The 13907-nt window shown below is 57.4% G+C and overlaps 4 protein-coding genes across 4 annotated transcripts; 2 read left to right on the top strand and 2 right to left on the bottom strand.

Moving 5' to 3' along the window:
* Window positions 1-813: 813 nt before the first annotated feature.
* PHSY_003629 (hypothetical protein) lies at window positions 814-2283 on the top strand (the record flags this gene model as incomplete). Its single annotated transcript, XM_012334247.1, has 1 exon — window positions 814-2283. The coding sequence occupies one exon, from the start codon at window positions 814-816 to the stop codon at window positions 2281-2283; it is 1470 nt and encodes a 489-aa protein (XP_012189637.1).
* A 321-nt stretch (window positions 2284-2604) lies between these two features.
* Window positions 2605-5727, bottom strand: PHSY_003630 (hypothetical protein; the record flags this gene model as incomplete). The annotated part of the gene is made up of 1 exon (XM_012334248.1): window positions 2605-5727. The coding sequence occupies one exon, from the start codon at window positions 5725-5727 to the stop codon at window positions 2605-2607; it is 3123 nt and encodes a 1040-aa protein (XP_012189638.1).
* A 473-nt stretch (window positions 5728-6200) lies between these two features.
* Window positions 6201-6614, bottom strand: PHSY_003631 (hypothetical protein; the record flags this gene model as incomplete). The annotated part of the gene is made up of 1 exon (XM_012334249.1): window positions 6201-6614. The coding sequence occupies one exon, from the start codon at window positions 6612-6614 to the stop codon at window positions 6201-6203; it is 414 nt and encodes a 137-aa protein (XP_012189639.1).
* Window positions 6615-6924: 310 nt separating this feature from the next.
* Window positions 6925-13867, top strand: PHSY_003632 (protein-tyrosine phosphatase domain containing protein; the record flags this gene model as incomplete). The annotated part of the gene is made up of 3 exons (XM_012334250.1): window positions 6925-7006; window positions 8001-8153; window positions 9591-13867. 3 exons carry the CDS (start codon window positions 6925-6927, stop codon window positions 13865-13867), a joined length of 4512 nt encoding a protein of 1503 aa, XP_012189640.1.
* Between the last annotated feature and the right edge of the window lie 40 nt (window positions 13868-13907).

The following is a 13907-nucleotide window of genomic DNA, read 5'->3' on the forward strand; positions in this document are numbered from 1 at the left end:
TGAGGCGCTTTGAAGTAGAGCTCTCGATCGAGTCTAGCCCACAGCAAGAAGAATAATGTTCAGCTGAACGTCGATTCGAGATACCGAGTAAATATTATAATAGATTTAAGCTTTCATCGCATGGACGCGCAAATCGCTTTTTGCCAAGGCCGGTCAAACACGAAGTAGGTTAATTTCGAGGGCGACTGGAGCGTGCTGGCTTGGCCAAGGAAAACGTTGGGTCGAGATGTCGGGCTCTGCTGCTCCTCATTTTCCGGGCATTGTCCGCCACTGCAGTGGGATTTTCGGGCTGGATTTCGGCAAAAGCCTGAAATTTGTCGCACAGCAAACACACAGAGGCAGGACGGAGCAACCGCCGCATATTCAGGCACCGCCGCCAGTGGTCATCAAGCGGAAGGAGTTGGTTGGTCGGCTTGCATCCGACGTTCACCACCATCCAAAGCGTATATCGATCGGCTGATCCGAGCCGTCCCCTAGCATCCCTTCTGCGATAGTCACACCACAGCAGAACGACACAGCAGTACAGCAGTACAGCAGTACAGCAGCACAACAGGCGCGGCTGCATCTCCAGCTCGAATTCAGCCGTCAAGCACAGCAAAGCAGAGTTTAGAGCTGGTTTCGAGTGGGCAGATCGCTTCCTCCGCCTCGATACCGGTTTCCGACGCAGCTCATTCTGCACCATCCTTTGTCGATCCAGTCTCGTATTGGCACGGTCTTGGATCCAATAGGCGATGTTTGCGTGACATCCGATCCTCGATCCTATCACATTCAATTCCTCGACACGTCGCTTCCACTTGCCTATCGTTCGCCATCATGTCCAGCATCTTCAACAAGTACACGCGCGTCCCCACCAACTCCACCCTCCCCACCAACGTATCCGATACGCGCGGCTCCTCTTCATCTTCCGGCTTCGGACGCGCGCGTACACGGTGGGCCCTCATCGCAGCAGCCCTCCTCACCCTCCTCCTGTTCTTCGGCTTTGCATCCTCCGATTCCGAAACGTCCGCCAACTGGAAAGCGAAAGCCGGCGAATACGCGGGCAAGCTTCCGTGGTCCAAGCAACATCCCACTGCAACATTCTCCAGCGTCACGGATGTGGATGGCAACGAGTTCGGTCGGTGGATGAACGGGTCCGGTCGAGCAGATCTGTCGTACGATTCGCCGTTCAATCCGGAGGATCTGACCTTGACGGAGGATGAGTGTGATGCGTTCTTCCCCGGGTTGTGGAAGGAGATCGATCGAAGCGTAGAGTACTATACGGAGCATCCGTTGACGATGGAGTATCTGGACAAGGTGTGCGACGATGGGATCTGGTCGCATGCCAGGGTGGTGATTCACAACAACCGCGTCTACTTGAAGTACTTCCAACAGTCGGCGTTTACTCGCGTCAACTCGGCGTTGGCGTTGCTGTTCCAGAGCGTCGTGGGTGCCAGGGAGAAGTTGCCGGATGCCGAGTTCTGTCTCAGTGCAAACGACTGGGGGTCCATGGGCAAGTTTTCGCTCGACCGGGCTCCCTATCTGGAAGATCTCTGGTTGATGCCAGATTACGGCTTCTACAGCTGGCCAGAGCCGGGCATCGGATCATACACAGAGCATCGAGAAAAGACGCTCGCCATCGAACAAGCTACGCCGTGGGACAGCAAAGTGCCCAAACTCTTCTGGCGTGGAGCCATGGGCGTCGGAACCGCCGACCGCAAAGCCCTGCTCGCTGCAGCCGAGAACCACGACTGGAACGACGTCAAACCCCTGGACTGGGGTAACAGGGAAGGCTTCGTCACCATGGAAGAGCACTGCAAGTGGAAGTTCCACGCATTCCCCGAAGGTATGACCTACTCCGGTCGACTGAGATACCTTCAAAACTGTCGTTCCGTCATCGTCACGCACGAACCAAGATGGATCCAGCACTGGACGCACCTCTACAACGCCGACACCAACTCGCCCGATCAGAACATCGTCTTCGTCCCCGAATACAAGGGCGACGAACCAGGTGTTCAGGTCGAAGACGACCGAGGTCAGGCGTTCCGAGATACCACCTGGATGCGTCTACCCGAAGTCATGGACGAACTGCTCAAGGACGACGCCAAGGCAAAGAGGATCGCCGACAACCAGTGGTCCTACTTCCGAGAGAGGTACGTCAGCCCTGCATCCGCAGCTTGCTACTGGAGGAAGGCCATCAAAAGGTACGCGGGAGTGCAAAAGTTCAACGTCAACTACACAGGTACCGAAACCAGTTACGAGAGCTTCCTGCTGCTCGGTAACAAGCTCAAAGGCGTCGCAGAGTAAAATTTCAGCCTCGCTTCGGGACGAACACTCTTTGGTTTATTGTAACTTGTTTCTTAATTTATTCACCTTCAACGTTGATGGAAAACCATCTGCAACCAGAGGAATGTGCGTGTCTGTGTTGCTCGATCTTCGATGATTTGCGAAATGCGTGGCGGGCTCACTTGCTTCCCATCTCAAGCACGCACAACGGACCGTATGACCAAGCAATGAGAGAACAGACGACAAAGAATGACATACGGGAATCAATTAACAAGTTTTTAGAGATGATGTGTCGAGGATCAAGGCAAGGAAACTCTGAAAGACAACCCGACTGCTTCACTTCTACAAGTGCTCGTCATCCGACGCTTTCCTGTTCAAGTCGAAAGCATCCTTCAGGTAAGCCTCGACCTCGGCCTTGTGCGCAATCTTCGATCCGGTGGCAACCGAACTGCTCGGTGGTCTCGAGGCCAAGATGACAATGTCGTTCTTGTGATGCTGCGTGTGTCGGCAGGCGGTCCTCAACCTTGGCTGCAAGTACGACCAAGCGCCGTTGTTCAAGGGCTCCTCCTGGCAGAAGACCAGGTCGGCGTTGGGGTACTTGTCCAAAGCCTGCACGACCGCCTCGTAGTGCAGCGGCGAGAGCTGCTCGATACGCGAGATGGCGACGTCCTTGATGTTGTTCTCCCTCCTGTGCTTGAGCAGTTCAAAGTAGGTCTGACCGAACGTCAAAATGTGACGCTTGATCTGCTCAGGTGCCACCAGCTCGTCCTTGCCCTCCGATGCGTGAGGGTCAGGGATGAATCGCTGGAATCCAGTACCGGGCAGGAAATCCTCGAGGTTGGATCGTGCTTCCGGGTGACGAAGAAGCGACTTGGAGAAGAAGTTGACCAGCGGCTTACGGAAGTCGCGGTGCACCTGGCGACGCAGCACGTGGAAGTAGTTGGCGGGCGTGGTGCAGTAGACGACAGCCATGTTCGAGTCCTGGTGCTGGCGGTTGCTCTTCTCTGGCGTGGGGAACTTGAACGGGTGGTCGTCGCAGAGCTGCAGGAAACGCTCGATACGTGCCGACGAGTGCTCGGGGCCTTGACCGTCGTAACCGTGGGGCAGGTTGAGCACCAAGCCGGTTCGCTGGAGCCACTTGCGCTCACCCGAGGCGATGAACTGGTCGATGATGCACTGTGCGTTGTTGGCAAAGTCACCGAACTGCGCCTCCCAGATGGTCAAGTTCTGGGGCGAGACGAGCGAGAATCCGAGCTCGAAGCCCATGCATCCGAACTCGGAGAGCGACGAGTTGCAGACCACAAATGGAGCCTGACCCTCGCCGACGTGCTGAAGCGGAGTGTAGGTGGCCTCGTTCTCCTGGTCGTGCAGCACCGAGTGGCGCTGCGAGAAGGTACCACGCTCGACATCCTGACCGGACAGACGCACGTAGTTGCCCTCGAGAGCGAGCGAACCGAAGGCGAGCGCCTCACCGGTGCTCATGTCGATGTTCTTGCCCTCCTCGACAGTCTTGCCACGCGTCTTGAGGATACGGCCGAGGTTGCGGTGGACGGTGAAATCTTCAGGGTAGGAGGAGACGGTCTTGCCGATGTGCCTGAGCGTGTCCTCCTTGACACCGGTGTCCTTGTGGTCGAGGATCTGCTCTGCGAGCTCCTTGGGCGAAGGGAAGCCCTCCCAGGCGCTCGAAAGCCATTCGCGCTCCTCGGGACGGTAGTTCTTGCTCTTGTCGTACGCCTCCTCGAGCATACCCCACACCCACTTCTGGTGCTCCTCGATGTCCGACTTGGTGAAGCTGCCTTCCTCGACGAGGCGGGCGGAGTACTTTTGCAGGGTAGGTTCCTGCTTGGCGATGGCATTGTACATACGAGGCTGGGTGAACGAGGGCTGGTCGGTCTCGTTGTGTCCGTGACGTCGGTAGCAGACGAGGTCGATGACAACGTCCTTCTTGAAGGTGGCACGCCAGTCGGCAGCGAGCTGTGAGACAAAGGTGACGGCCTCGACGTCGTCGCCGTTGACGTGGAAGATGGGAGCGTCGATCGACTTGGCAATGTCCGAGGGGTAAGGGGTGGAACGGGCGAATCGAGGGTCGGTGGTGAATCCAATCTGGTTGTTGACAACAATGTGGACGGTACCGCCGGTGGCGTAGTTGGGAAGGTTGTACATGCCCATGGTCTCGTAGACGACACCCTGACCAGCAAAAGCAGCATCACCGTGCATAAGGAGGGCGAGCGAGGTGGTGTGCTCCTTGTCCTTGGCAAAGTCCTGGAGGGCGCGGGTCTTGCCGAGCACGACGGGGTCCTCGGCCTCGAGATGCGACGGGTTGGCGACGAGCGAGAGGGCCACCTTCTTGCCCGAAGGGGTGGGTCGAACGTAGTTGGCGCCCAAATGGTACTTGACGTCTCCTCCGCCCTCGCCGTCATCCTCCTTGGCGGCAAATTGGTGGAGGATACCCTCGATGGGTCTGCGAATGACGTTGCCGAGCACGTTGAGACGACCACGGTGGGGCATGCCGATGGTGACGCTTTCGACGCCGTGCTCGACGGAGCGGTCGATGAGCGTCTTGAGACCGGGGATGAGCGACTCACCACCTTCGAGACCGAAACGCTTCTCGTTAGGGTACTTGGAGGCGATGAAGCGCTCGAGCGAGTCGGACCAGATCAAACGGTCGAGGATGGTGCGCTTCTCCTCAACCGAGTACTTGAAGGGCTCGGGCGTCTCGAGGCGCTGTCGAAGCCAGTCACACTTTTCGCGGTCAGGGATGTGGACGTACTGGACACCGATGGAGCCGCAGTACATGCGCTTGCAGGCGTCAATGATCTCGCGAATGGTGAGTTCCTGGATGCCCTGGTTGACAAAGTTGGGCAGGAGACCGGGACCGAGACGCATCTTGCGGTCGAGGTCGGCCTCGGACCAGCCGTAGTGCTCAATCTTGAGCTCTTCTGGGATGTTGGGGTCGAGGTCAGGGTCGAGGATGCCGAGCGGGTCGAGACGGGCGATGCGGTGACCGCGAACCTGGTAGGCACGGACGAGCAGCTGGAGTTTGAGGTGGTCATCGACGGCGTCGGTGGAACCGCTGAAGCCTGAGACGTCGACAGGAGGAGCCTCCATGGGCAAAGGCATGAGAGTGGGGGGAGCACGGAAGGCCTGCTCGCTGGGAAGACCCTTTGCGAGACCGCTAAAGTAGACGTCCCACGAAGCGTGGACAGATTTTGGGTCCTGCTTCCAGAGCTTGTGCATCTCCTCGGCGTAGTAGGCGTTGGTGGTGTTGATGAAGTTGTCGCTTCCAGAAGGAGCGTTGGGCTTGGCAGGAGCGGGACTGGCCTGCTCGGACTTGGCGGAAGACTGGTAGTATCTGAGCGATGCGCTCACAGAGCTGGGTCTTGCGATGCGAGCCGAGGCGGAGGGGAGGGCGGAGGCCCTCCATGCCGCACGGGGCATGGATCGCGAAGTGATGCTTCGCAGCATGTTGATGACGAAGTGTTGCGACGTGGATCAGACCGGGGGGGTCTCGATTCACTCGGTGAGGTAGGTGATGAGGAGGAGGGAAGGGAGGATGGTGGCGGAGCGGAACGACGAGACGAGGTGGGAAGCGGGCTCAGTTGTGGAGTAAGTTGATTCGAATCGACGAGAGCCAAAACGAGGCAATGGACGCAACGTGACTTGGACTTGCCAACAACAGCGCCTTGGGCAGCCACAAAAAAATGCCATCCAACCACAAACAAGAGACAGCTGGAAAAGCCGGAGCAGCCAGCGCGGTGCGAGAGAGTGAGTGAGGATGAGGATCAAGGGTTTTTCTTCTTGCGCGGTCGAGTTGTTCCGAAATTTCGATTTGTGTGCCTTTTTGCAAGAACAGACAGCACAGCACAGCACAGCACAGCGCAGCTTGGCGCAGCGCATCCAAAGCAAAGGCCATGCCGACGCTCCGTGCTTGCTCTAACTTATGTTGTAGGTTGACGAACATCGGACGCTTCCCGAACAAGAGCATGTTGCACCACGCACAAACACAAGTTGCTGTGTCGAGTCAGATTCGCGGCTGTGACGGCGACTGCCTCCGTGAGCCTCTCTGCTCGTGACGGACGTTGGGGCGAAGGGTGCGGCCAAAGCGGAAAGAAGCGAACAGCGCAGCAAGTTACAACGGACACGTAAAAGAGCACACGCAGCTTGACAATTGACCGGTCATGCCGACGAGCTGCGGGATCAAGGGCCAACCGCTTGACGCGGTCTCTCCGTCCGACGTCTTGGAATGGTCGGCAGCGACACCTGTATACCCCGAGACATCCTCCGTCGTCGCCGGCGAGCTCTGCCTCGTTTGTGTAATAGAACCTGCGGTGTTGGTTGGAATTTCGGATCATTCCGTCTACGCCGACACCCACACACGAACCAAAAAGAGCACCCGTGTCGCGCATTACACCTTCGGGCTCGATGACGGATACTCACGGCTCTGACACGACTACTTGGCCCCATCGACGGCGCTCTGAGCTACGTGTAGGCTGCTCATGCAGTGGTCGCAACCGGATCGACGAAGCTTGAGCGTAGGAGGCCCGCTAGAGCTCGTGATCAGGAGAAAACGCCTTCGACCAAACGCTCAGGCTCGTCCATGATCCCTTTATCAAACTGACCAGAATAGCGATAAGCAGACCGGTGAGCGCCTGAGGCTGTCGCATGACACTGTCCATGTTGCTGATCTCGGAAGCATGCCAAACATCTGCGCTGAGCGCCATCAGCAAGTATCACAGCCGGAAACGTCGCCCAAGAACCAACTGAACTTACTTCGTTTCCACCTGCGGAGAGATCCGTGTGTCGCTCGGCCAATGACCGCGCTCGAAGCGAAGCTTCATTTTCCACATTCGGATTGTCGTTAATTCACTCTAACATTGGCCTGTCTGGACCTGCTGCCTTTCAACCCGCACGAGCAGAGGATCTCGCTTCTGAGTGAGATTTGCTTTGTGAGATGTGCTTCGCGCAGGTTTGTCGTACCCTGCGTGTGAGGCGGTCACCTTACGTCATGGTGATTGCACAACAAAGGAACAACAATCTGTTTGACCTCGACGACGATGCCACAACATACACACAGAGCCAAGCGCGTTGGAGAGGCTGAGGTGAAGCAGGACCTCTTGCCTCTTTCTTGCCTACAGATGCCTGATCCCCAATGTAGCTGCGGGTCGTGGGACGAGAACCAATGCTTGATGCACACGAGTCGGGACACCCGCTACGTTATCACACACAGTAAAGGCGTAATTGTACCAACCTTTTTTTCTGCTTTTTTTTTTTTTCTTTCTTTCTTTTTTCTTTCCCTCCCCTTTCCTGAAAATCGAGCCAGCGGTTCGGAATTGTGTTTCTCTCTCGCGCACCTGCGTTTCTTCTGCGCCTGAGCATCACCTTCAGCAAGCCAAGGCTGATGCTGAGCCGAGCCAGGTCTTGTTCTTCTTACAACTTGTGACGGCGAGGACGCCCACAATCGAACGACACCGCCTGGGCTGTGTGAAGGTCAACCCTTCTACTTACAGTAGCTTTGTTTGAATGCTGATTGGCTGGCAGTTCGAGCTTGTCGAGTTGTCGAGTCTCGACCTCCAAAGCCCGAGCGAGATGCGGCGCCCAGAAACGGTGCTTTGCAATGCGCGCCAAATCTCACTGCAGCCAGCGCGGGGCGAATCAAAGGGTGTACTTCACACAAGGAGGGCAGTGACGCACATCGAACATGTGATCGCCAAGCGTTTTTGCGCCCTGAGATGCTACAGTACAGTACATTGGTGCAGCTTTACCCCGGACCACCGGCATCGCCTTTGCGATCTCAGTTGGAGCCGAAGCCATTGACGTCTACACTATGCATATCATCACGAAAAGTCGGAGAGAGAAAGAAATCTCGAACCGAAGTCGAGGCGGTGATCTCGGTGCGCGACCTGCCATTTTCGAACGTTGAGAGGTCAAGGTTGATCAAATAAGGTTACCGTCGCCATGCACAAGTGACGAATCGTCGTCATCGACCCTCATCTGGTTGCAGTGCGCGCAATTCATTGTGGTCTTTCTCTTTTTCGAATCATTTCTGCACAATATTCCCGCGATTTTTCGACATGGCCGCATTACAATTGCCGCTCGCTCTCTTCGAGAGAGCAATGTGTGCGCAAAGCCGCATGCTGTCACCTACACTCGCTGCTGCTGTCTCGCCGTTGCATCATCTCACCGCCGAATAAATTTTGTATTCTCCATTTTAAGCACCACAGTCTCGAGAGGAAGCCTGACAAGCTGGCTTACTGACCGACTGGCGACAATGGACGGGTGCATTGCATGTCGCAACACCGTCTTTCCTTCCCTTTGAATGAGTCAACTCACCTCGTCTCGGACAGTGAGAGTGAATTTACTGTAACCGCGCTGTGCTCCTCAGTTCTTGAGCGATAAGCTTGGCTTGCAAGGAGGCTGTTGCACGTCTCTATCTGATTCTACTGGTACCATCTCATGCTCGCTTCTCGTCAGCTCGGCTGCCACGCAACGCCGGGTTGCGTACTTTGTCCCTCATTTGTTCTAAAACAATAAAATTACACTCTATTTGGACGCCGCATGAGCCTGACACGGCCAATTCAGAGCTCGATTTGGGTCACTCAGCACAAAGCAGCAAGTTTCTCTTGCTCTACGCCCGCTGATCCTCACCCGACTTGAAGCTCAGCGCCCGTCTCCACTTTGGTCCCTTTTGGTTCCTCGTACGGCCGTACCTAACTTAGCAACGGCGTTTCTGTGTTCCACTGTGCTAATCACTCCACGCCACTTGGCACGCCTCGCATCCAACGCACACAACCTTCTGTCGAGCTCTTCCATCTTCACCCTCACCCTTTCTGTCAAACGACGATTGGTACCCATTCCTCCAACGACGCCTTCGACATCGCCTCCCACTGCTTTCGCATCTGCCTCCGTCGCAACCAACACACCTTTTCTCGCCCATCGCATCAGAAGCCATCATCGCCTTCTCACATTACTAGCCAGCTAGCTAGCCTGCCGCATTCCTGTCATCCCACCGCTTCGCATCTCTCCGCTTCTGCTTGTCCGATCGAGCCATCCGTCTTCATCGCAATCGGGCCCGGTGCTTGACGGTGCGACGTCTCCATCTCCTCCTACGCATACAGTCCATCTCGGTCGTCTCCCACCCTGACTCGCCGTATCTTTCGACCCAGCCACCGCACCTCGAAGGCAACAGGGACAACATCGCGACCTTCGACTCTCTGACGTGCCTGCATTGGAGAACCACCTCAACCTGTCTTGACTGCCCCAGTAAAAGAGCACCATCGCCATGCTACTGCTCTCCTGATCCTTCGAACTCGCATCCCGCATCGCCCTAGATACGCAAGGAATCGTCATCTCGTATTCGCACATCCGCATCAGCTTCATCTCGCTGTACGACCCTTCCTACAGGCTCTCCTTTGATATAGCCATGATGTCGACCCATCCTCCAGATACCACAACAAAGCAAAAATCGCGGCGATCTTTGCTTCCCTCCCTCAATTTTGCGTCTTCTTCGTCTGCCTCCTCCTCCTCCCACACAGTGTCCGGCCCCTCCATGCGAGCGACACCCTCGACCTCTGCGGCCGCTTCGTCTGGCGCAGAACCCGACTACTTTGCTAGCATCCACGTGCCCGACGCAAACGCACCTGACCCAGGTGCTACACGCATCGCCAGCCCGTTTGCTCTCGCCACGCCTTTGGTCTCGTCTTCGGGCGCGCGTCCTTCGCATTCGACCTCCGCCGATGCTTCTTCGCAGGACAGAGATGCGCATCCTTGGGCTAAGCTGTTCCCGGATGGAGGCATGGCGACTGCTCTGCCAGAGGGCTTCCGCATGGCCAAGCTCGGTGTGCCGCCAACACCCGCTGCCACCGCGGCCGCCTCGACCACCAACAAGTTGAAGCTGCCCGGCTCCAGCTCTGGCTCGCCTGCTCTTCCACCAGACTTTCGCCGCACGCTCAACCTGCCTCCCAAGCTCAACGGCGGACTGTCGTCTAGCGCATCGCTGCCTCTACCTGCAGGCTCGTCGTCGTCGAACACCAAAGCTGGCGCTGCTACCAACGACCTCACCAAATACAAGGCGCTCGATGTCGACGGTCTCGCCGAGGCGCTCAAGCTACCATCCTGGAAACGCCAGGCGAATGCGGCGTCCTCGGCTTCGCAGCCAGCCACCTCGGAGGATGTTCTGGTTCTCGACATTCGCCCCTCCACGTCTTACTCGATGGCTCGTGTCGCATCCAGCATCAATATCTGTGCTCCGAGCACGTTGCTCAAACGACCCGCGATCACCGTTGAACGCATCGAGGACGAGATGCTCGGCAGTACCAGCGATCGACGACGTTTCATGCGCTGGCGAAAGGGACCGCTCAAGCCTAAACCCGATGCTGCCAAAGCTGGCACGTCAAGCGAAGCGTCGCTCGAAGCCGTTCGAAAGCGCGGTGCAACGATCAGCTTGCCCGATGAGCCAGGTGTCACCAAGATCATTGTGCTCGACACGGACACAACTCGCATCGACGGCACCGGCAATGCCACTGCTGGTGGTGGCGGTCCTTGTCTCATCGGCGTGCTCAAAAAGTTCGAAGCTGCTGGGTTTGCTGGCGAGCTTTGCTGGCTTGTTGGAGGTTTCAACAAGCTCGCTCGTTCTAAAAAGGCCCAAGACCTCATCGACACGAACGCGGCCGGCAAGCATGCTCCGGAGGAGAAGTCGAGCAGCCCCGACTCGACACGCGGGCAAAGCCCCGCCGATGTACGTAGCCGAAAGCCTCCAACTCTGGAGCTCAACGGCTCTGCTGCACTGCCCGCTTTTGGCAGTCCGGCCGGAGTAGACGACGAGCGCAAGTCGCTCGTCCAGCCTCGTGGTCTGCCGATGGAAGCATTTCAAACGCAGAGCACAGTTGCTGGTTGGCCTGGTCAGTCGGCATCGCCGGCTAAGGAGGCAACTCAGCGCGGCGGCTCCGGAGACGGCTTCCGACTGAATTTGGCGGGTCGTTCGCAAGGTCAAAAAGGAGCCGAGGCCGAGACCAACCGCTCTGCTGCTGCATGTGCCAATCCGTTCTTTGACAACATTCGCCAGAATCGCGAATTGCAGCACGGCATCACCGAAAAGATTCCAATGGAGCTGCCACAGATGAGCGAGGCGCAGACGCGCCATCTGCCTCCATTCTTTCAGAAGCTGGTGCAGCTGTCGAATTCGGACCGAGCACTCGCCCTTGCGCAGGTTTTCTTCGACGTCGAAAAGGCCGAGCAGAATCGACTGATCGCGACCATGCAACAGCACTCGGCAGAGTCCGACCAAGATCCTCGCTCCAAAGACTTTGCCAAAGCTCAAGCTGCGGCTCTGCTCAAACAGTCGTCGTCCGGCGCTGGACAGCGACAGACACTGGATCTCTCGGGCCACGCCTTCCCTTTCAGCATCGCTGCCGCTCTCGAGCGTGGCGCTGACAACCGCTACAACAACATCTGGACCTACGAGCACAGCCGTGTTCGCCTCGCGAAGCCGCAGTCTGTCCACGATTCTGGCTCCGACTACCTCAACGGCTCGTACGTCACCCCTCCGACGGGACTCGGCAGTAAGCGCCGCTACATTGCCACGCAAGCACCGCTGCCCAGTACCTTTGCAGCATTCTGGACCGCCGTTTGGGAGCAGAACAGCCGTGTCATTGTCATGCTCACCCGCGAGCACGAGAGCGGACGCTTGCAGAGCCATCCTTACTGGCTCGACACTGCCTATGGCGATTCAATCCGGCTTACTAAGCTCGAAGAGGTTGTTCTGGACGAAGCGGGCCACCAGATGCGCTCGGAGGAGTCCAACGCTGTGCTCAGCAAGGGCCAAAATGGTGGTGCCCTCTTTCCCACCATGCCCGCATCGCAGCAAGATAATGAGGCGAGTAGTTCAACCGCATCGGCAAGCAAATGCGAGCCAACTACCGTGCGCAGGACCTTCCTCCTCAAGAACTTCTCTGAGCCACAGGCTGCTCCACGCAAGGTCGTCCAGCTGCAGTACATCGCCTGGCCCGACTATCACATCCCTGAGACTCCTCAGTCGCTGCTGACGCTCATGGACCTGGCCGACTCAATACAAAACACCGCCGACATTGAGCTGGGTAGGTCGATTACACGCGGTCCTGCTCAGAGTGCTGGTCCTATGGTGGTGCACTGCTCGGCCGGCGTTGGTCGTACGGGTGCCTTTATTGTCATAGACGCAGCACTCGACGTGCTTCGCAGGGTACGCCGCCGACAGAAGCTGTCTGCAATGCGTCGAGATGCCAGCGCGGTCGCAGAGCCGTCAACCTGGGACAACCATTTTACCGACGATGGGAGCATTTCGATCGCGAATGACACCCAAGATGTGGACATGGCAGCACCCTCTTCGCCTCTTGCCGATCGTTTCCCACGCACACCTCGGCGCAGCCTCAAGCGCGAGCTGTCGCCTACGGGCATGGACATCGACTCGGGCAGCATCCAGGGCTCTGCACGCGACTTGAGCTCGCCGCCTCCGATGTACCGTTCGCGCTCCAACGAGAGCGGCAATGGTGCAGACGCCTCGAGCCTGCTGAGCAGCAGTCTGAGCAGTACGGGCAGCTTCAGCAACCGCAGCGCAAATTCGTTGAATGCCGCTGGCGCAAAGCTGGGGCCCGCTGATACACCGATGCGATCTACGCAGTCGACGCAGACCTCGGCGGCTGGCGGCGAGAGCAACTCAGGCGGTTTCACCAATCCCTTCACTTCTCCGACGTTCCGCTTCAATCCACTTGCCAGCGCTAGGATTCGAAGTGCGGGCACCGCAATGCAGAACGCCTCGAGCCACGATTCGTCCCTGTCGCCGCGACATGTACAGGACTCCTCCGATCTCACGTTATCGCCGACACGTCCGAGCGGGCTGCAATTGTCGTCGCAAGATGCATGGCGCCAAGCTTCTTCTCCGTTCTCAGAAGTCTCGACGCCATCGTTCCAAGGCGGCGGCAGTGGCTCGGCACGTTCCTCTTTTTCATCGGCTGCGGGCGTACACTCGCGTCTGTCGAGCGGCGGCAATGCGCTTTCACCAAGCGGATCCGATGATGGCGTACGATCGATTGACGAGGCTCTGATGTCGGCTGTGAATCCATTCGACGTGTCCATCTCTCAGCAGAACCAGAGCCAGACTCAGGGTGAGAGCAAAGCCGACTACGCAACGGCAGGCGACACGACCACGTCCACCGTCACCGGCAGCAACGAACCCACGCCATTCGACGCATCATCCACCTCGAACGTCTTTGGATTTGCCAAGCAAACCACGCGCGCCAGCACCATGTCGGACTCCAACTCTGCCGACTCTTCGCTGAACGACAACGTCACGCATCGAACCACGCCTGGCACATCGGTTCACTCAACACCTGCCAATCACGCACAGGATTCGTCGCAGGTGTTGACCGCAAGGGACGATGCCAAGATGGCATGTGGAAACGCAGGCGAGGTGGATGAAGCATACGTCAAGGGCGAGGACATTATCAGGACGATCGTGGAAGGGGTTCGGGAGCAGAGAATGTCGCTGATCCAGACGGGTCGACAGTTTGTCTTTGTCTACTCGGCGGTTCTAGCCGCACTATTGAAAGATTTGAGTCGAGAGGGTATCTATTGATAAAAATTTGGCTCGTCATACACTGTTATACATCGTACTT

The sequence above is a fragment of the Pseudozyma hubeiensis genome (assembly GCF_000403515.1).
Source record: "Pseudozyma hubeiensis SY62 DNA, scaffold: PHS37, whole genome shotgun sequence".
NCBI classification, from domain to species: domain Eukaryota; kingdom Fungi; phylum Basidiomycota; class Ustilaginomycetes; order Ustilaginales; family Ustilaginaceae; genus Pseudozyma; species Pseudozyma hubeiensis.